General features: G+C 32.2%; 2 protein-coding genes and 2 pseudogenes across 2 annotated transcripts in view; all 4 read right to left on the bottom strand.

Moving 5' to 3' along the window:
* Positions 1-1,430: 1,430 nt before the first annotated feature.
* On the bottom strand, positions 1,431-4,354 carry LOC105134652 (G-type lectin S-receptor-like serine/threonine-protein kinase At2g19130; annotated as a pseudogene).
* Positions 4,355-8,559: 4,205 nt separating this feature from the next.
* Positions 8,560-11,443, bottom strand: LOC105134653 (putative pentatricopeptide repeat-containing protein At1g12700, mitochondrial). The gene is made up of 4 exons (XM_011039137.1): positions 11,361-11,443; positions 9,431-9,510; positions 8,962-9,071; positions 8,560-8,858 (listed from the first exon to the last, which is right to left on the bottom strand). Exons 2-4 carry the CDS (start codon positions 9,503-9,505, stop codon positions 8,795-8,797), a joined length of 249 nt encoding a protein of 82 aa, XP_011037439.1. The 5' UTR covers positions 9,506-9,510; positions 11,361-11,443; the 3' UTR covers positions 8,560-8,794.
* On the bottom strand, positions 11,244-13,528 carry LOC105134654 (5' exonuclease Apollo-like; annotated as a pseudogene).
* A 5,202-nt stretch (positions 13,529-18,730) lies between these two features.
* LOC105134656 (trans-resveratrol di-O-methyltransferase-like) overlaps positions 18,731-23,133 on the bottom strand; it is a 12,687-nt gene continuing 8,284 nt past the window's right edge. Inside the window, exons 2-3 of the mRNA XM_011039140.1 lie at positions 19,408-20,170; positions 18,731-19,109 (exon numbers count right to left, since the gene is read on the bottom strand). Of these exons, the coding sequence (XP_011037442.1) occupies positions 18,801-19,109; positions 19,408-20,166 (1,068 nt within the window). The 5' untranslated portion in view covers positions 20,167-20,170 and the 3' untranslated portion in view covers positions 18,731-18,800. The remainder of the gene's footprint in view (positions 19,110-19,407; positions 20,171-23,133) is intronic.

Below are 23,133 nucleotides of genomic sequence, written 5' to 3'. Positions count from 1 at the left end.
TTTATGGGATATTTCTCAAATCCACTTTTCTTTCAAGAAAATCCAAAATAAAATAAACATGGGCAATATGAAGAAAGCAGGCAGAGTAGGATTTTAAAAATACATAAAAATTAAGATATAATTTTGAAGGAAATTCAAGGTCTAATTATATCCTATTACATCTAAGATTAAAGAAATAATATAAATTTAGGTCATGTTTGTTTCCTGAAAAGTAATTTCTGGGAAACTATTTTCCAAATTTTTTCATGTTTGTTTGCTATTAGGAAAGTTGGTCAACGAAAAACACTTTCTAGTCAACATAAAACACTTTTCAGTCAAAGAAAAATTTGGCTTGGTTTTTAGAAAAATGTTTTCCTTTTTAGGCCATGTTTGTTTTCTAGAAAATAGTTTTCAGGAAATTACTTTCAAACTTTTCTGTGTTTGTTTGCCATTAGAAAAGTTGGTCAACAAAAAACACTTTCTGGTTAATGGAAAGCACTTTCTGGTCAAAGAAAAATTTGGCTTGGTTTTCAAGAAAAAGTTTTCCTTTTTTGTTGTGTTTGTTTTCCGGAAAGTGATTTCTAGAAAATCATTTTTCAAACTTTTTTGTGTTTATTTGTTATTAGGAAAGTTGATCAACAAAAAACACTTTCCAGTTAAAGGAAAATTTAGCTTGGTTTTTAAGAAAGTATTTTCCTGAAAAATTTAGGCGGAAAACACTTTTCGGAAGTTGTGAAAAATTTAGAAATGTTATTATTTACTGATTATATCAAATTTGATCCTTAAACTTTTGATTGCTATATATATTTTGTTTTGAATATTTATTTTTTAATTTTATCTTTTAAAATTTAATTTTTATATTAACTTTGATCCTTATTTTTATAATTGCTATTTGCTTTTTCCTTATCATTTTTTGATTGAAATTTTTTATCTATCAAATTTAGTCCTCATTCTTTTGATTGTTACTTATTTTATTTAAAATAATTTATGAAATATTGATTATTATAATTTTAATTTCTTTATCTTATTTTTTTTAATTTTTTATTTTTGATCTCTATTATTTTGATTATTCTTTATTTTATTTGAGATAATTTATGAAATTATATTTTTTTCAATTTCATTCTCATTTAACAATTTAATTTGTAATATTTTTTTTCTTATTATTTTAATAGACTTGAAAAAAATAAAATATTAATAATTTATTTTTTAGCTCATTTTTCATAACATAACCAAACATTGAAAGCTGTTTTTTAATTTATTTTTCATTACATTATAAAAAATTAGAAAATAATTTTTTTTTTAGAATTTATTTAAAAAAAATTACTTTCTAGTAAATAAATACAGCCGAAAATTAAATTAAATATAATTATTAGATTGGCTAAAGGCTTGTAAGATGTGGACTGAGGATGATGAAATGGTCTGATTAGACTTGCCAACAGCCGCTGTTGCCCTTGTCAAAGATTGTGTATATATTTAGCTGTGTCGACATATCTCAAAAACCAGTTACAAGCTGAAGTTGATGTCATGAAGCATGAAACATAAAATATATTAAGAAGCAGATTTCACAACAGTAGCAGCCATAGCATTTTTTCCATTCTCAGAAATATTCTGAAATTAGCTTTCAAATAATATGCAAACCATTTAAAGAGGATAATTTTAACTAGTACAATCACCCAGGACTCTTGCATTCTCATACATGACTGCAGCATTACAGTTACTCAAACCCGATTTCTAGAAATGCCTTCTTGGTTCTCTTTTTTAAGACTTGGAACTTGTGTTTGATGTGGGGCTCTTGATCTGAGAAGAAGCAGTGGAGGTGTGGCTCTGTGCCTGTGAACTTTGGCTAGAGGATGAGTCTCTGAAGAAAATTATGCTCTCCTGGTTGTCAACAAACAATTGGAGAGATCTTGGAACCGGAGGTGGGTTCACGTTCACAACCCCTTCGAGGATCTGAACTACCTGACCCATTGATGGCCGTTGGGCTTCATCATCTTGGATGCACCAGCAAGCAACTTTACAGATTCTTGTTAGCTCTTCAAGATCAGCATCGCCCTCCAACCTGTGGTCCAATAGGCTAAGCATTTCACCATGCTCTTGATTGATTTGGCTTGCAGCATAACTTGGGAAGAACTTCACTTTTCCATCTTCAGATTGCTCAGAGTTTCTCCTTCCTGATACAACTTCAAAAAGCATCATTCCATAACTGTAAACGTCTGCTTTGGCAGTTATAGGCACACCTGAAATCCACTCTGGTGCAAGATAACCTCTTGTCCCTCTCATGGTTGTTAGCACCCTGTAAAATTCCGGCCGACAATCTTCGCCAGGCCAAAATCTGCCACTTTAGGGAAAAACTGAGCGTCTAAAAGGATGTTCTCAGGCTTTATATCGCAGTGTATGATACAATCCCTGCATTTCTCATGGAGATAATTCAATCCTCTAGCTGTCCCCAAAGCAATACTGTACCGAGTCTTCCAGTCGAAGACCGTTTTTGAGTCCTGAGAGAAAAGATGGGAATCAAGAGAACCATTCGGCATGTAGTCATAGACCAACAGCTTCTTATTACCCTCCGAGCAGAACCCTCGAAGGCGAACAAGATTGACGTGCTGGATTGTCCCGATTGTGCTCACTTCTGAGCGGAATTGCTTCTCTCCTTGGATGATGCTTTCGAGCTTCTTCACAGCTATGACACTCGTATCAGGCAACACCCCTTTGAAAACAGAACCAAAACCTCCACCTCCCAATTTCTCTGAGAAATTCTTTGTCGCATTCTGTAGATCTCTGTACCCAAAAGCTATCAGTGAACCTTCTACTGCTTTCCCCGTTTTGGCTGTTTTCCTCCTCGTCAAAAATACAAACAGAGCAAGGCCAAAGAGAGACACTATAACCACTGAGCCCACAACACCACCGATAACTATCCCCTTATAATTCTTCGAACTTGAAAACTCAGATGCTGCAAGCCTGATATAGATAGTGTTTCCATTGGAGTCATCTGCAAGTTGTTGCATATCCAAAAGATCGCCGAACCAAACTGAGCACAGACTGCCTTCATAAGCATAGGCAGTACAAGTGCAGTTACTCAAGCAAGTGGATTCGCATTCCTCTGCACTCCTGGCTGCCACTGTCTGTGGATTTTCAGGCAACTTCATATTGTTTCTCGAGAAAAATCTGTCACTCTTCCCACTAACAACACTAGAATTCCCACACTGCAGATTTGATGCCCTCTCACATCCACCAGAAAAAACCTCCGAATTCCAGTCCTCCCTTTTTTTCGGGTTGAAACCTGTCAAGCAGTTGCAGAAAGGCTGTGAATTCTCATTACAGCTTCCAAAAGCCCCGCAGTAAGCATAAACCTCACATTGCGTCTTTGGTTGAGACCAGAACAAAAACCATTGCTGGGTACTCTGCAACCATGATTTTTGCTGAATCTGTCCTCCATCCGTCATCACAAACCGAGATATGAGAGTTTCATCGTACAATGAATAGGTGAAAAAGCTCTCATTAGTATTGTTAACATAACTAAAGTTGTAAATATAGTTGGATCTCATTTCAGGAACTAAGCTGAAAATCTGTCCATTCCATGATCCACTATCCCAATAGTGTTTAGACCTATTCCGAAAGATCAAATATCGACTCCGATTTGGGTCTAGCTCAAGAGAGAAAAGACCCGGTGAAGGATTATCTTTGCTTTTCCATGAAATGAGAAGCGTGTTCCTTTTGGTGATTTTGTTCAATCCAACCTTGGCACCAGGTAGCCATGTATCAGCTGGAAAATCAAAAGACTGCCATAGTGGTGACACTGATGAATTAGACCCATCTCTCAAAACAAGATTTCCATCATCACCAAGAACTGCTTCCACAGAACTTGACCTACTAGAGTTCAAATTTGTGGACCAAATTGGGATCTTGGACTCATTAAAGAGAACTAAATTACCGCCAGAAATCCTTAACTCTGAAGACAATATATCAGAAACAGGTGTGTCTCTGTTTGCTACCCAAACTATGGTCTGTTCAGACACTTTATCTCTACAGTACCACATGCCTATATAGTAGTTTGAAGAGTTACCTGGATGGAAGAAACCAAGTTCAAAGACATTTCGTGCTGAGACAATAGTTTGGTCTCCAGAGAGAGAACTGTTTACAGAGATTGTATCAGCTCCAAGGGAGACATGGGAGTTGAGAGGATAAAAAAAAAAGATAACAAAAAACATGATCCATGGATTGTTTAGGACATCCATGGCTGCTGCCACAGAATTTTGCAGGCAAGATTGAGATGCTGGAGGTGCAAGAATGCACACTACAGCTAGTTTAATAGAGTCTGGAAGAGAGAAAACAAGACTTGGTTTCAATATGCTACGTAAGCATCTGCCAAAGAAACTTCAAAGGCTGTTGTTTTGAACCATAAGTCAACCGAGCTTTCTTTTGGACACATTCAGCGTGATTTTCCTCATGCCATCTCCCCATCATTTATTTATTTGTTTTATTACCATATAATATTCTCAATCAATTTTCATTTAAATCCAAATTATTTACATATATTAAAATTAAAGTTAAACCTATATTTCAATATCTATCAAATTTTTTCATTTATAATTATTTACATGCGGTGGTTGATGCATTCATTGAAACGAAAATGACAAATTAATGGGTAAATATGTGTCTCGTATTTCTTCTTTTAATAAATATTCGGTGGTGTCCTTTTGACTGCATTTGCAGCAGTGAGAAAAAAGCTAAAATATTGATTAAATCAAGAAAATTGAACTGCCAAAAAAATTGATTAAAACTTTGAAAAAATTGACTGTTTTCAAATTGAGTGGTTATGATTTATGAGTTTGAACTGAAAAAATTAAACCGAATTAAATTAAATTAAATTTAAATAAAAAAATAAAAAATAGAGTCAAACAGGAAAAAAATCGAGCCAAATCGAGTTAAATTAGAAAAAACAGAACCAAATTGAAAAACCAAACTAATTTAAATTGATTTTTTCCTAAAAATTAAATTAAACTGAATCAAAACTGACCGGTTTGAATTAGTTTCAGTTCATTTTTTATTTTGATTTGACTAGCTTTTTATAAAAATAAAACTAGACAAAAAATGATCACCTTTGAAACAGAGTTTTAGCAAATTTTTTTATATTTTTAAATCATTTAAATAAGTTGATATCGAAAATAATTTTTTAAAATTAAAAAAATTATTTTAATATATATATATATAAACCTCACCTAAACTCCCAAGACACCCTTTATCATTTGAGATGCAGAGGACGCGTGATTTTTTATGATAAAAAAGTCAATTAATATTTACCATTGGCTATTAATTTCAAAATTCAAAGTCCCATCTTGCGACCTTCAAGAGATCGAAATTGAATGATGTGAAAGACAATTAATGGTTCGTCATGACCAGAGAGAGGACTGGGGACTCAAGGTTGGTCAACATGGAAGAAAGGTTACATAGTCAAGAACTCTTGTAAAATATTATTTCATATTAATATTTACCATTGGCTATTAATTTCTTGATATTGTTGTTTGTGAATTGGTTTTCATCATTATTCTGTTGAAGGTATTTAAATTTCATTTCTTAACTCTTAACTCTTGAAGATTTATAAATACATTTGATTAGAAATAATTATTTGATTTAAATAAAAAAATTATATAAAATCAAAATCAAATTTTACTTTAATCAATTCTCTTAAAGAAACCAAAAAAAACGTTAATATAATTTATTTTATTTTGTCAAACATACTTTTAATCAATTTAACTCAAATTTTTTTGATAATTTATTTATGAAAAGATAATATTAAATTGTAATTCAGAGTTAAAATCGACGGTTTCAGAAGTCAAAAATCATGTAAAACGGATTTTAAAGATAATAATGGTTCAAATTGTTGATTAGAATATTTTATTATGAATGTGTGATATTAAGTATTAGATAAATAACACTAGTTGATTAGTAAAACAATACATCTCATTTGCCATGTGGAAAACTCGCTCCAATCACTTTCATTAACATAAATAAAATATATTGTTGCCTTGGGTGATTTTTTTATGATAAAAAATTGTCTTCATTGCATGTTTAATGAAAAAATGTTTTTCCTTTGCTCGAGTCTTTCATGATGCATGGTTGTAAGAATAATTATTTTTATTTTAGTTTAGTTTTTATTTATAAAAAACAATCAAATTAAAATTTTATAAAATATAAAAATAATATTAAAATTAATTCAAACTAATTGCTTTCGATTCGGTTTAGTTATTTTATATTAAAAAAAATCTAAATGATCAATTTTGATTCTATTCAGTTTGGTTTCAGTTTCGCTTGGTTAAGTTTGGCTTTGATTTGATTCGGTTATTTTATATTAAAAATAAAAAACTATATTGTTATTTGGGTTTTTTTTAATTTTTCTAATGGGTTTGGTTTGGATTTAATTTGATTTTTTCGATTTGGTTTGGTTTTTCAGTTTGAAGCTTATAAAACCAAATTAAACTGAATATTTTTTTAAATATTCAAAAAGATTTAATTGGTTTTTTCATGGTTTAATTTTTTAATTATTTTATTTTTTATTTTATCAATTAATTAGTTTTTTAATTTTTTTGCTTATCACACCTACATGATAGACACATCGAGAAACTCAGATGATTTGAGTTTAAATGATTTGAGTTTAAATTAATTTAAATTGAGTAATAAAAAAATTAATCTAATTTGATTTGATTAAAAATCGATTAAAATTTTATTAATATTTTAAAAATAATATTATTTTGATATATATATATATAAAAGAAAATTACAGCCGGTCTTCTCTGCTTTAGTTTGAAGGTTCGAGGTCATGCCCAAAATAAGAGGAGTCACCCAATTGTTTTAATTAGGGCTCGAGAAGCAAGACCGCACTTGGTCATGTAAACCAAAAGAGAGAACATCAAGAAGACTAAAAATAATCCTTTCTAGAAGGTTGAAAATTGGATCAGTCTTGACTTCGTTTTCACCTTATCCTCGTCGACAAGGAAGAAGATTTGGAGAAATTTACCGGAACAATAATCAAATTATTTTTGAAAACAAAATCAAAAGAGAAGAATTATTTTTTTAAAAATTATTTTTTTCATATAAAATTAATTTAAAATTAACACCAATAACAATTAAAACTTATAATCAACAATCAATCACTTTTATTATCTAATAAAGGTTCTGACACAACTATTGATTTCCTATATATTATTATATAAGTAGCGAAAACTATGAAAAAAAATTATTTAGGAGTTTCTAAAATTTATTTTAGAAAGATTTAAGTTTTTTAAAGATTTATTACCTTGATTTTCTTTGGGTTTGAATAATTTCTTAAAGATTAGATAGTTGCAAATCAAAAGTTGTTTAAGTATCTAGTTTTCAAAAGTAATTCATATGAACCACCCGTGATAAATCTCATAAATTTCAAGAGAAGTATTTTTATGTAATAGACAACCTCTCCTCTTTTTCACTTACAAAATAATATGCTTAGTTTTATATTTACAGGGAATTTTAAAAACTCTATAAATAATAAAATCTTTATTTTTTCCTTAAATAATATGCATATATCATTTAAGAATAATTTTAAAAATTTAATCAATCAAGTCCTTACTTGATTTTTTCTAAATCTAAAAATATAATCTCTATATTAATTATATTCTAGTCTTTAATTTCTAAAATATATTTTAATCAAATCATACTTAATTAAATCATCACAGTTTAATTTTTTATTAATAATTCTTAATATATATAACTCATTAGGTTGTTAATATGTTGACCCAAATATAAATTATAATTATAATTAAATAGAATTAAATAAGTCAAACAATTTAATTTATTATCAATCTAACAATTGATTAATTTATATTTGAAAATTCAGTGTATCATCTAGTAAAATGTCATGATCCCCTCAATATTAGAAAAATCATTAATGGTTTAACTTAACCTTTCAGTGATTAATTTTCTAGTACAATTAATATTTTTTTATCAATAATATTCTGATTTAACATTAAAACATGGAGTATATCTGTCATGTTAAACCATATTTATTTTTTATATAATAGTCATTGATTGTTTGATTAAAATTTGAGATTCTTTTCAAATCTCATTCCATCTTAACCAAGAATTTCTTAAGAATAGATGAAACATTTTTTTTCAAATTCATCTAGAATGATAAATCTTCTCTTAATCATTCAAATACTTTTATATGGTTCATATTATATTTTATGTTTTTATTTTCATTATTTTGATTAAGATAACATATAATAGGATCATAGCATAATATTTTTATATAGGATAATATAATGATCTCAAGTTTAAGAATTCCTTAAACAACCATTTTGTTATTCTTTCTATAAACATAAATTATTTTTTTATATAAAATTCTCATATAATATAATTCAGTTTAGTGTAAATATATATAACAACCAATTATATTCACATTTCTTTCAAACAACTACATCATCTTGACTTCCAAATGATCAGAACAAAAGATTCAAAAACCAAGAAGAAAAAGGATGAAGGGGTAGCGTTCCATGCAGAAATGCACCATGACAGATAACCGTGGAATGAAGAAATGATTCAATAATTATCTACCACCAACTTTGTTGTTTGCACATCTGCCGAGAATCCTTGGCTTTTCATCTCACTGATAAGTTGCACTGCCCTTGGATCTTTGTGCTGGAGAAATCCTCAGATAAAAACATTATAAGAACAATTATCTTGTGGGCGGCCATCCTCTTCCATTAGTCTGAAAGCTTTGTATGCTTCATCTAGCAATCCCTCTCTGCAAATTCCATTGATTACTAAAGTCCAAACCCGAGCATCAGGCTGCAGCCATTTGACTGAGTTCCGAAAACAACTCCAATACATCTTTAAGATTCCTAGATCTGCAGATGGCAGTGATTGTGATATCATAGATCACCAAATCAATGAGGCTTCAAGTAACTTTTTTGCATGTCACGAAATAGTCCCAACGCTTGATCAAGATACCCTTGTTTTCTTAAGCCATCAAGCAAAGTTGAGTAGGTCATTAAATCTGGGAAATGGCTTTGGGCACGTATATCCTTGAAAAGCTCTTTTGCTTCCAAAACTCTCCCTGCCTGAAACAAGCCACTTATAAAAGTGGTATAACTGACATTGTGAAACAAGCCACTTATGATCTGATATCTCGCCTTCTTTTTCTTCTTTCTTCTAGATGCATAGCATTATGTTTGCAGAAAACGGATCTGAAATGTTTATCCACAGACTCAAATTATACTGAAACACCAAACCTGATATCCATGATGGTTGTTTTCTTTTGAACAACAGATACAAGATGCTTGAACAGGACATGAAAAAAATACAGACAATAGAAGATTCTAAATTCATTCGAGAAATTATTCAACACCTGAATATCCTAACTCCACTTATTATTATATGCATGCTTGGAAAGTGTATGCACGCACCAGCACATGCTCACCTCCTCCCTTAGTCTGTTCTGAACGTTGTTAGTTACACAATTTTTGGTCATACTCCTCGGCTTCATTGATGGCATTTCTCTTGCAGAAAATGGGTGTGAAATGCTTATCCACGTGAACATTATGCAAGCTGTTTAACCACAGTTTGTAGTCTTGATGTCTCAGTCACATACAACAAACAAGAAAGAAAAGGATGACTTGATTCTAGAAACTGAGGCTAGTCAGTAGAATCGGCGCGTCTCAAACAAGGTAGTCGCTTTCATTCTGATGAATAATATATAATAGTGCTCAATGAACACTCCACGTGAGTATACTTCAATGTTTTAGCATGGCAGGCTTTGCAGGAAACCCTTATTTAGGTCATTGTAAAGGTAAAGTCCTGGTTAGTTGTACAGTTCTCTTATTTTCTTTGGCATTATATTTCCTAATCTACGATTTTTCTCGAATTTTTTACCATTACATGGTGTAAAGATCAACTATGTTACACCATTTATGGCAGAGTATCATGGCTACATGGATTACCATGGACATGTAATAGTAAAAACGGTGGTCCTGGATATGTGGTTGCATTTGCATCCTTTAGCATCTAAGGTTTTTTAGCGCCAAAACAGCAACTGAGAGGACAAAAGTTGAGCAAAGAAACTAGGGAATCAGCAACATGAACAAGTGCAAACAACAGAGGATCACACATGAGTAAGTGCACTAGCATGCACAGCAGCCACATTCAAATATCTGGAGCCAGCATTGACAGAAAGTAACTAAGATACCATCAGCTCAACATGACCAAAAAGGTGGTTCTTGCAAAGGCATTCCAAAACGGTAGCAGAAGTTTTGAGTTTTCCTAAGAAAATTAGGACGAATTCCACGAATTTCTCACAGGTTTCTGCAGCATGACACAAAATCACCACCAATTCAAACTTAAGAGGCCATTTTTCTTGGCATCATTTCAAGGGTGGACCGTGTGTTGAGTTCTGGCCCACTGTGGTGTCAAAGAACCATCTCACCTAAAAGCTTAAGCTTTTAGGTGAGGCCCTAGGATATGATTTATATTATTCTCTAATACACCTCCTCAAGTGAAAGCCCTTTGAGCTTGAAACTTACACATGTTCATATTACCTTGTGCTTAATTTTTATCAAATAAATAGAGATAGTGAGATTCGAACTCGTGACCGTTTAGTCATCAAGGCTCTGATACCATGTCAAAAAACCATCTCACCTAAAAGCTTAAGCTTTTAGATGAGGTCCTAGGATATGATTTATATTATTCTCTAACATGTGGACTATAAGAAGTACTGACTTTGCCGTCAAACCAAAGTCACCTTAACAATAGGGCTACAACCCATTTCTTGATCTTCAATACATGACACTACTAATGAACATTTTCAGCTTATAATGTAAAGTTCGACATGCAGAATGAGATGAGGCAAAGCACTTATAAAGCTAGGTGAATACCTGCACTGAAAGTCTCACAGTTAAGTGTGTCTTAATGATGTTAATTGAGAGAGTTTAAATATCTATAAGGGGTGCACAAGCAGACAAAATCCCGTAAGTTTTGCATTAACCAAATACCTGAAGAAATTGGATCAATGTATCCCACTTGTTCGGTTTCTTAAGTACATCAACCACATGTTCCATCAAGATAATTGGAAAAATCCATTAGAAACAAGAATTGCAATGAACACAGATACTGTGGTATGTGCTGCTTGAAAAACTAGATTGTGATTTTCATTCTAAATAAGATTCAGATATGGACTCCTCATATTTGATAATTCATGATGAAGTTCATCAACTACTGCACAGTAAAGCTCGAGATAATGAAAACAGGGCAAATTATCATTTCCAGCAACTCTCGTTACCACGTGATACCCATACCAGAATTCTACAGATATATGCCCGATTGCAAGTATTTCTACAAGTATTTTTTTGGCTCACCCAATTACAAAAGTTAACACTTTTAATCTGACCAGTCACTTTCCATAATTTTGGCTCCACGGCGCACTCTTCTTCATTCGCTCGCTCTGCTTACATTAACTCTTTTATAATCCACTCTTACTGGCCTGCTTTTTTTCCTTCCTGCCTCGGGAGAATTACCACTTTCAAAATAAGATACAACAAGTTCTTTTTGCCTCCCTTTTTCCTTTCATTCTTGTAGACAAACCTCTTTGGTGGTTGGTTTACACCACAAAGGCGACTGAAGTAATATAGTGGGTCAACGTAACAAGATGATGAAGGCACAATACCTTTCATGTTAGTTGGCTGGACAAGTTCAATAAACTCTTGTATCTCTGCAAAGCATAAGTGATCAGAATAAGGAACTGAAAACATCTACTGGTGATACCTTTCAGCATATCCTAAATTACCGTCTAGCTTATCAGATGGATGTCTTTTTTTGTAACGAGAAGTTAAGAGAGAACCGAAAAGATTGCCATCTCCTTTAACAGGTTTCAGCACCCATGGAAGCCCAGATGGCATGATTCCTCTTGTTGGCCGCATTGTGTTTAATCCCTCTAAAGTTTCAATGTTGAAACTGTAACGAGGAACTGCTCTGACTCTTGTTAGAGAAGTTTTAGTTGTGAATGTGTCATGGAATCCAAGAAGATGCATGGTTTTTAAACACTCTGGCCACACCCAAATCTTCAAAGAAGGAAAGGAAATTAAAGCTAAAACAAACCTGAACCAGAAATAGTTCGCAAATGTAATTTGCAAGTAGCTCACTAAATTTCATTCAACAACTACTTTCTTGTAAAACGATGAGAAAATGTGGGTGCCCTAGAATCATAATAAAAACAATAAACAGGCATGGTAACTGAGCTAAGAACTTGGTTTTGTGCTTTATAGAAACACATCCTTCATAATCCATGCAAATAGAAGATTAGAATCTTCCATCAACATCAACGATGATCGTACCTTTATGTTAAGCACACGTGAAATGTGAATTAGAAGCTCTTCTTTCCCTTAAGTATCAATCCCAATAACGATGTCATGCTCCGGATGAGAAGCAATGATATCAACAACCTGTCATTACCAAGTAATTAAACCAGTAAGAAAAGTTGTATAACTGATCTGTTTCCTATTTTGAAGCAGTGTAATCTCCACCAAGCCCATAAACTCAAAATAAATCTACTTACTTTCATGACCATTCCTAAGACACGAATACTAATCAATTGCTCACCATATTTTCTCATTTTCAGCACCAACAATATTTAGCTCTTTATCCATGCTTCATCCCTATTAACCGGTATCCATTCTCCGCAATGCACATTAATCGTCAGCACCTACCAAAAAACACTCAAAGAAAGAATTGCTATGTGAAAAAGAAATATGTAAATCCTACCTGCTGAGTAGCAACTTCACGAGTGGGAAAATCATAAGACGGATTACAATAAGTATTATCCAAGTAAAGAACATCAACCATCTCATTCTTGAGAACATTAAGTAGCCTACTCCTCGCATCCTTTGCCCTCTCGCTATCAACTTTCCATCGAAAATCCCCCTTATACATCAAGCATCCAAACTCCCCGCGAAACAAAAACATGACCCCTCCTGTTACAGTTCAATCCCATCAAATCTCCATAGCCAACCATCCAAAAAGTGATTTCCAGAAGGTAATGATTTCTTTTTTCCGAAATCGATTCCCAAAATATCTCATGCATTGCGATTGAATAAGCAAGCCAACTCGGCCGGTGGGCTCCGGCATAAAAACGAAAACATAAAAAAAAATTGGCTTACCAGGGCAATGGTGGGCATCGAGAGCCATGACATGAGTGGTGATTTGAGATCCGGTGGTCGGAGAAATGAGAGAAAAAGAATGCCAGATGTGAAGATCGACGACGCGAAGTAGAGAGAGGTTGAAATCAGGGAACTTGAGAGGTAGGAGCTTAGCGGTTAGTTTAGAGAAAAAGAGAGGACCTTTTCCCCATGTTGAGGTCAAGCCTTGAGTATGGTCCGTGTGTAAGTGAGTCAAGAAGTATGCCTGGCTTGACTCGGTGAATCGGTCCCCTGATATGAAACCTTTCTCCATCGAGATTCGAGAGAGGAAGAGGTTTTGATTTTTCATTTTGGCGGGGAAATTTGATCTTATTTCAATTGTTTTATTTATTTATTTTATCTTATTGAGATACAGCGCGTGTGTTTTTTATATTTTGGAGGTAGAAAGTTTGAAGAACGAAATCTTATAAGATGTGCTTGATCATATTCAAATAAAAAATTAATAATTATAAGCTAATTAATATTTATATAAAGTATAAGAATTTTGGATTATCTAAATTTAATCTTAAAAAGCCCAAAAAAAAGGGAAATTCATGTTTATTTGTTGTGCATTAAGAGATTTCACCACTGTTTTATTATTCACATATTGTTCATTTCTTTTTTATTTTATTTTAGATCTTAATTTTTTTTAAGAGAAAAATTCATGTTATGGGGGTGTTTTAAGCTTCTTTTATAATAATTGAGGCTTGAGGATAGATAATATATAATACTAAAATAGAGTTAATGTAACAACTATTTTTTTTCTCGTAATAAATTCAACATTGACTTTAGATTAAATTCAGAATAATAAGGATTTATTTGTTGATAATTTATCATTTTTGGCAAATTATGTGTTGGTTCAAAATTGATCATGTTTCTTAATTAATATTTTCATTTTCTTATGTAAATTAATATTTTATTTTACATGATTGAAATAAAAATAATATTCTAATCAATGAATAGGATACAAGTTTTTAGTGAAATAATTTAAAAAACTTAATTCTAGAGACCTTTAGTTACACCACTCTTCTAAGAGGCTTGATTAGTCCCTCGTTTGATATTGTATTTTAAATAGGGTTTAGGAAAAATTTAAATATTTTTTTTTATATTTTAATGTATTTTCAAGTTTAAAATATTTTAAAAAATAATCATAACTCCACTTCAAACATAACTCCACTTTCAAACACTACCAAGAAGGGGTCGAAAGGATATGATTGCTAAGGGCATCCCCTGCAGATTTGATGACTTACTCAACGCGTGATGGCTTTTGTGAAGTTCATCAAGGGGAAAAGGTGAAGTAATAGCTTCATACAAGGTATTAGTAGTCTTGTCGAAGTCTGGAACAAGCCACCAATCACTGGCATTTGTTTCTTGTGGGTTATATAAACTGATCATACATGCAGACTTATATGGCTGTCAGCATGTGGTTTTAATCCCATGATCAGGTATAATGTATCTGTTGTTCAAGAGAAAACAACCATCCTGTGGTGATCTTGCATATGTGGACAAACATTTCTGATCCTTTTTCTGCAGGCAAAATGCAATGGATCTAGGGGAAAGGGAGGAAAGAGAGGTGAAAGATTGGATCGTGAATGAAGCTGAAGATTGTAAACAAACTGCAAAGTGTAATCTTCCTAGAATAAATCACTCATACTATCTAGTACTTTCACTGTGTGTAGCACTTAATCTTATACCAACACACACCTTTATGTATTTTGAAGTTCCCAGGTTGTCCACACAAACTTTCCACGAGTGCACAATATGTTCCATGCACGAAGTGCTTTCTCTCCCTAGTCTTAACATCCCTTTTCTAGCTAATAGTTATTTTTTATTTTTAATATCAATATTTTTACCAATAGCATATACATATAACACAACTAACAACCAACTGATGACTCTGCTTTTTTAAATTTTTTACCAATAATCTAATTATGAATCATTTGAAAGCAATACAAAAGGTACTCTAATACTCAAATATTTAGAGTACACATTGAACTATGGACAATATTATGCTAGTTACCTAGAGTATTAGAAGGGTATAATAATGCATATTAGAAGTAATAGCCCGACCCAACCTGTTATATATTGTCTGATTTAAGTCTTCCATCCTTATAGTTTTGTTCTTGGTGATGCGAGCCCATTACTGAGCCTGACACCCTCAAAAGCGTACAATAGGTTAGCGACCAGTACTACTAATAAGACCAGCAACTAACTCCTCGCCCGCTGATGTGAGATCTTAAAATCCACCCCTTTAAGGAGCCCGACAACCCCGTCGATACCATCGGACAAGTAGTAATGTCGACTTTTATACCAAATGTAACAGTCTGGCACAACATGCTGTATATTATCTATTTTAGGTCTTCCACCTTCACGGTTTTATTTCTGGTGATGCAAGCCCATCGCTGAGCCCAACACCCCAAAACGTGTACAACAGGTTAGGAACCAGCACTACTATAAAGCCAACAACAACTCCTCACCCGCCAATGTGAGATCTTACATTAGATATCTAATACTAAGAATTCAAAATCCACTAACAGATATCACAGTTGGTGGAGTAATTATGTCCTAAAACTCTTCTTAGAAAAAAATTGTATCATAAGATACATGATGCAATCAAAGTATATTGTTCTTGATAAAAGTGAAGAGGTAATCGAGAGCCTTTGAAATTGCTTAGAGGATATTCTATGCTAGCCAAAATCAGTGCTAGTAATTTATGTCCATTGCAACAACTAGTCTTGAGTTGGAAGCAATATATAATGCTCAATCTAGAAATATATATTATTGACATAATATCATTAATTAAATACTTGTTATCAAATGAAATTATTTTCATTAACTATGAAAATCCAAAGTAAAATATTACAAACCCATTGACCAAAGATTTATCGATAGATCTTTTGTATAATTCATCAAAGGGTATACATTTAAAAACTTTAAAGCTAAAAGGAGTGTAATGATGGTGGCAACAACTAGTTGATTAGGTATCTCAAAATCCATGTTCAAATAGAAAACTAAGTCATATAACATTTTTGGTGGCATTAAAATAGTATTATTTCCTGCTTATTCCTATAATGAAATAGGTGGTAGTTACAGTGTAATAAAAGGGTGAGTTGTGCTCTTATTTATTTTTATATATTGCTATACCAAGTAGAGTATAAATGAATATTCTTAATGAAAAATCACATATATAAGTTAGAAATATGGTTATTTATTTGAGAACATTAATGAAGGAAAGTTTCTATAAAACATCCATAAATCCAGGATTTGTTTAGTGCCAAAACAAACATAATAATGAGAGCCAAAGTAAATATCTAGGTAGAAAACTATGTGAATATTATTATATTTGTTTACACAAGTTGACGGTTTAATATATCGTGTTCTTTATTTAATCGAGTAAATCTAATAGTTTTTCATTAAGAAATATTCAAAGTTAAAAGAAACCTATCTTGATGTGATGATCTATCAAATTAGTACACTACAAGATTTAATAGTTTTACCGACAGAATTTTTCCGTCGGTGTAAGACACATATTTCATCGGTAATTAATTTACCAACAAAATCATCAACAAAAATGCTCTGTCGATAATCTTTCAATCCGTCGATGATTTTGTTTGTAAAGAACAATAATTAACAGTGCAATTGAAAAGTGAATAGTTCTAGAGCTCTTTGAAAAATAAGCTGATTCTGTTGCTTCCAACGAAGAAAAGAGGGGTTGACTATTGAAGAAAGACCATCAAAAGTATTAGAAATATGAGAGGGAGAACATGACATTAAGCCATCAACAAAGTGAAAAACACCTTGACTAAAAAGATACAACTTCATCTGTATTCCCAATAGAGATAATTGGTGTATGTAAGCTTCAATGAATCCACTTGTTGAGTGTTGGACAATGCAATGATAGATGGAGTTGATGTCCCTATGATGTGAAAAGGGATAGCAGAAACATGGGAGAAGGAACCATAGTTCTGCTCTGCAGATGAGGGCTGTTGCTGGTGTGAGAAATAACCATTGGCAACAACTTTTGAATGGCTAGTCGACTAGGCTGCACCACTGGTTTGTTGATGGGAAAAGGTAGCAATAGCAGCAAAGTCTATAGGGAGAAGGAAGAAGAGTTCTGATTGCATGAGGCTTTTATACCAAGTTGAGAATAATTAGGAGGCTTAACCTATTGATTAACCAATATTTTCTATTTATATGTGTAGGGCAATATATTAGAGAATAATATAAATCATATCTTTGAACCTCATCTAATAGCTTAAGCTTTTAGGTTGAGATGGTTCATTGACATGGTATTAGAGCCTTGATGACCAAGTAATCACGAGTTCTGTTTGTATTTATCGATTTTTTGGTAGTTATATCTCCCTATAAATTCTGTTTGTATTTGTCAAATTTTTGGTAGTTATATCTCCCTATAAATTTTAAAGTCTTTTATACTACTCGGGTAATTTTCATTTATACGAAGGATTGTTAAAATTTGTTCTAATAAAACATGATTCAAAGGCATATATAAGGTCAAAGTAAAAGAAGAGTCCACTCACTTTTAAGGTCAAATCTTTACTAAAAAGTGGAGTTCAACAAAACTTCATTAATACGAAACATTAACATAATTAAAATAAATTATGTGTAAATGAGAAATTGATCTCATGAAACTATTGGTTGACATGTTTTTATAAAATCAAAAACCCTTTATGCAACATAGGAAAGAAAATATAAATATATTTTGTAGTTTGTATAGTGGGGTTGAGGAGTTATAAATGAGTGTTAACAAAGTAGTATGGGTTTAACCCACAGACACATGATCAAATCAGCTAAGCTATGGCTCGAGCTCATTGTTCCAGATTTTGGGTCCTTAGTCTTGGTTTTGGGTTATTTTTTGCTAACATATTTTAATCTTGAATTTGGGTTTATTATAAAATAAATCTTTGGCTCATAAATAATTATTTTTACTAGCCCATTGTTTTGTCCAATCCAACTCATAAATCTAATTAGTTTTCTTCAAGAAGAGTTTCTTTAAATCATATTAGTTTTTTCAACTCAGAATCATCAAATTTAAAGCCAAAGCATTCAAGTTTGATTTTGATTTTATGACAGTTAATCAAAGTTAATAATGCTACAAATCAATTTTAGTAATCATCATTATTAATTCTTTATCAGTTTTAATTTCAAAATTCATTATAAAAAAAAGGGTAAATGAAGAGTTTCTTGCATTGTTTATCCTGATTTTATATATTCTTTATCACCTTAATTTTTAAAGTTATCTTAGCATTTTTTGAATTTTATTTTTCCTCCTAATCTAGAGTTTAGACTCAATTTTATTAAGAAATAATTGAGTCTAAATAAGATGATGTTGTTATTATTGGAATCTTAAAAGATATATTATAAACATCTTAGTTGCACTAAGTGAGAAACAATGAAACATTAAGGATAAAGAATTTATTATAATAATGATGATGACGACAACAGTAGTAATAACAACAACGGTAACAGCAACAATAATTTTATTATTTTACACATAAATATTATTTTGAACAAAGCCCATAATATCATGAATTTTCACAAAACCATAATATCATGAATTTTCACACTTAAGCATAGCAAAAGCAAAACATTACTAAGATCATCTTATCAAGGATAAAGCTCAATGAGAGCTCTTGTGCCTAGCACAGAGTGTATCTTATAATTGAGGAAACCAGCATCAAAGAAGAGCTTAGCCCACTCCTTTTCATTTCTCTCTATGCCACTTGCAGCCACCATCAATTGTAGATCAAAAAACAGCTGCGTTTCAATTGACCCCTCGTCTCCATTCAGGTTCTCTCTCACCATATCTATAATTATCACCTTCCCAGCTTTCTGCTGTCCCTTACTCATAATTGCTTGTTTGCATCGTCTAAGTATTTTCACGCAGTCCTCGTCCCTCCAGCAATGCAGTATCAACTGTTTGTCATTTGCCATAAGATATGTAGCATGAATAAATGAAGACGGGAAAAAAATCCTAAAGGAAATAGAAAACATAAGATGCATATATATAAAAACTCCGTAGTGTAGAGTTTTGGGTTAGAGATGACGTCCATCTTTGAATATAAATCTTCATATGCATGTGTATGCAGAGGTCAGGAATGGAATAGTTTATATATGTGTCAAAATATAAGCTCAAGGATGGACGTGTGTATATAAGCACCTCTCAAACAAAAACTTAAAATAGATGTTTATATATATATTGAAATTAATTTACCTTGAGTAAAATTGCATCTGCTGGAGGAACTGCCTGAAACATATCTCCCCCTACGTACTTCAAATTTTTGCTGCCTTGCAAGTCAGATACCACATGGGGGAGATCAAACACAGTGCAGTCCATGTGGGGAAATGCTTCAACAATGCCCTTGGCCATAGTTCCTAAGCCTCCCCCTACATCCACCAAAGAATTCACCCCCTCAAAGATGCCTTTACATTTGCTTACAACCACCTTACTAGCTAGTATGCTATCACTAGCCATGGCATCATTAAAGAGATTGTTGATTCTTGGATCCTGGCCAGCGTACTCCCAAAATGTATTTTCATGGGCAACACTAAATGCGGAGGCTTCATCATTTCGGAACCAAGTGCTCAAGCAATCATGCGGTTTTGTCAGAACTGGGTCGAGCACAAAAAGTAAAAGAGTTCTCATACTCCAGGGATTGTCCTTGAGTAGGAGACGAGTGGATTGGGTAAGGGAATAGGCTTCTTGCTTAAGATTTTGTTGGGAAAAGAAACCGGAGTGCACGAGAATACGCATAAGGCGGTGGACATATTGAGCTTTTGAAGGGTGGATCGGTAGGGCAGTAACAAGCTCCGAGAGGGTCATGGGTTTGCCATGTTTTTGGATCACATCTGGTATGCCTAGTTCAACGGCACATTTCAGTGTCATGGAGTTTATGAAGTTGAATAAATGATTCCACACATGAGTTTGAGCTTGAAGCAGCTCACCAGCACTTTCCTCGTTAATCAACTCCATTGATTTCAAGTAGCTAGTAAATATGCTAGTGAATATTGTTGTGATACCTCAAAATACTATTTTCTCGTCATGTATATTTATAGGAGTGAAACTTACTGTAACCTCGGAGAAGGCTTAATTTCTCAACTGTATCCAATAAAAAAAAATGATATGTACGCGGCTCTCGCATTCACATCTTCTATTTTATATGATATGTGGCTCTCGCATTCACATCTTCTATTTTATAGATTGTTATAGATAAAGTGACCGTTCGAAAGCACATTTACTTACTAAACAATATTTTACAAAATTAAGACAATTACAGCTGTTTATATATATATTATTATTTTAAAATGAAGTATTTAATTTTTAAAAAAATATTTCATATTAAAAAAACATAACTTTTTTCATATAAAAAATCATTACAGAAGTAAAAATGTGGTTTTTTTTTAAGAATACAAATTTAATAAATTATCTATATAAAAATAAGCTGAAATTATCTCTTTTTTTTAAGCTCCAAGAAGATCGTATGAATTCAAATATGTAATTTTAGTTCGGTTCTGAGAATATTTGCTCATGTTATTCCCAAATAACGACGACAAGCCTTCTAACCAACAAACCATGGACCACCCGTTCCAGCTCAAGAACCTGAACCCGCCACCACGAGCCTCGACGCACAGGAAGCTCGTCCTGCTGGCGAGGATGGGGGCTCAGCGAACGCTGCCCCGCCAACATCAGGCCAAGTGAAAGAATCATTGAGAGCCTTCTGAATCAGTTTAGGAAGAGAAAAGTCAATGATTCTTTCTTGAACGTTGCCGCCCCTGAAACGTTAGCCAGACCCCCAGAAAGAAAAAAAAAAGGATCAAGTTGCTATATTCAATCAGATAATTCATGGACAACATTATGAGAGAAGTCAAGTTATATTAACTTAACAAGCAGCATAACGAATATTGTTGTCATAACGAGTATGCTTTATTCGTGTAAAAGCAACGACTTCTTACAAGTTTCAAAGGTTACCCACTAAAATTCATATGACAACAATATTCGAGGACGTCCCGCGCGGCATTGTTCAAGAAAGAATCAGGAAGAAAAAAAAAAGGATCAAGTTGCTATATTCAATCAGATAATTCATGGACAACATTATGAGAGAAGTCAAATTATATTAACTTAACAAGCAGCATAACGAATATTGTTGTCATAACGAGTATGCTTTATTCGTGTAAAAGCAACGACTTCTTACAAGTTTCAAAGGTTACCCACTAAAATTCATATGACAACAATATTCGAGGACGTCCCGCGCGGCATTGTTCAAGAAAGAATCATTGACTTTCTAAGTGAACAAAAACAATAGATTTGGAACTACTGTTATCTCTCAAGAGGTTTTAGTTTTTTTTTTAATATTTTCCGGACACTTCTTTCCTTGTTGTGAAAGCATTATGTTTTTCTTGGATAGTGTTCGAGAATGTCGTTGAAAACATCTTTTCTAAAAATTTAGAATTTTTTAAAAAAAATTAATCTTTTTATATTTTTAGATTATTTTGATATGTTAATATCAAAAATAATTTAAAAAAATATTATTTTAATATATTTTTTAGTAAAAAGTACTTTGAACCACGATCATTAGCACACTTTTTTTTTTTAATAAATTTTATTTTATTTTATTTAGTTATTAGGCTTTTATAACATCGATTTTGAGTTTAACAGGTTAACTTGATTTCATGAGTTAACCCGGATTTTATTTTTTTATTTACTTTAGTTTGTTAATATTAAATTTCTTTCTATTTAGTTATTGGACTTTCATGACACATATCTCAGGTGTCACGAGTTAATCTAGTTAATTCTGTATTAACCCGATATCAAACTTTCATGACAAGGATCTCAGGTTTAACGGGTTAATCTGGTCTGATGATTTAACCCAGAGTTTTTTTATTTTTAATTAATTTTTTTCATTTACTTTAGTTTGTTAATATTGAATTTCTTTATATTTAGTTTATCAGACTTTCACGACACATATCTCAGGTATGATGGGTTAACCTGGTTTTACCAGTTAATTCTTGGTTAACCCGTCCATTTTAATTTTTTTTATTAATGTTAATTTTTTTTATTTAGTTATCAGACTTTTATGACACGAATCTCAGGTTTAATGGGTTAACCTAGTTTGACAAGGTAACCCAAAGTTTTTTTTCTTTTTAATTAATTTTTTTCATTTAGTTTAGTTTGTTAATGTTAAATTTATTTCTATTTAATTATCAAACTTTCATGACACATATCCCAGGTTTGATTGGTTAACTTGATTTCATGAGTTAATTAAGTTAATTCTTGGTTAACCCATCAACTTCTTTTTTTTTCTATTTAGTTATCAAACTTTCATGATATCAATCCCAAGTTTGATAAGTTAACTTAGTTTGAAGAATTAACCCAGTTAATTCAGATTTTTTTCCTAACTTTTATGACTTGCATCCCATGTTTGATGGATTAATCTGGTTTAAAATGTTAACCCAGTTAATTTAATTTTTTTTCTTTTTCATCATTAGTTTTTTTCCTATTGTTTTTTTTTTAATTTTTTTAATTAATCTATTTAATTATCATACTTTTATGATACGACCTTATAACCAGATTCACATCCAATGCTCTTGGGTCCGGTGTTGCAACCAGACTCACTTAATTGGGTATATCTTTGTGAAAAGACCTAACACTCTTAGATCTTAACCTTTTTTATATTTTTTATGCAAGAAAAAAAATTAACTTGTGGATATGCCTTTGGTTTTTTTTGTTTTTTAATTATTTTTCTAATTTACTTTCTTAATATTAATTTTTTTTATTTAATTATCAGACTTTTATGACACGGATCTCGGGTTTAACGGGTTAGCCCAGTTAATTCTGGGGTAACCTGTCAATTTTTTTTTTCTATTTAATTATCAAACTTTCACGATACAAATCTAATGTTTAACGGATTAACCTGATTTGAAGAGTTAACCCAGTTTATTC

This window comes from Populus euphratica, unplaced genomic scaffold (assembly GCF_000495115.2).
Source record: "Populus euphratica unplaced genomic scaffold, PopEup_1.0 scaffold213.1, whole genome shotgun sequence".
Lineage (NCBI taxonomy): Eukaryota > Viridiplantae > Streptophyta > Magnoliopsida > Malpighiales > Salicaceae > Populus > Populus euphratica.
This window is presented reverse-complemented; position numbering and strand designations above follow the sequence as displayed.

Bases quoted from the DNA above. Each gene is read 5' to 3' on its own strand.
- LOC105134653 (XM_011039137.1), bottom strand. From the start codon at position 9,505: ATGCCATCAATGAAGCCGAGGAGTATGACCAAAAATTGTGTAACTAAC. The intron at 9,072-9,430 runs GTGAGCATGTGC...GGCTTGTTTCAG, and splicing joins AGAACAGACTAAGGGAGGAG to GCAGGGAGAGTTTTGGAAGC. The intron at 8,859-8,961 runs GTATCTTGATCA...TGCCATCTGCAG, and splicing joins GATGGCTTAAGAAAACAAGG to ATCTAGGAATCTTAAAGATG.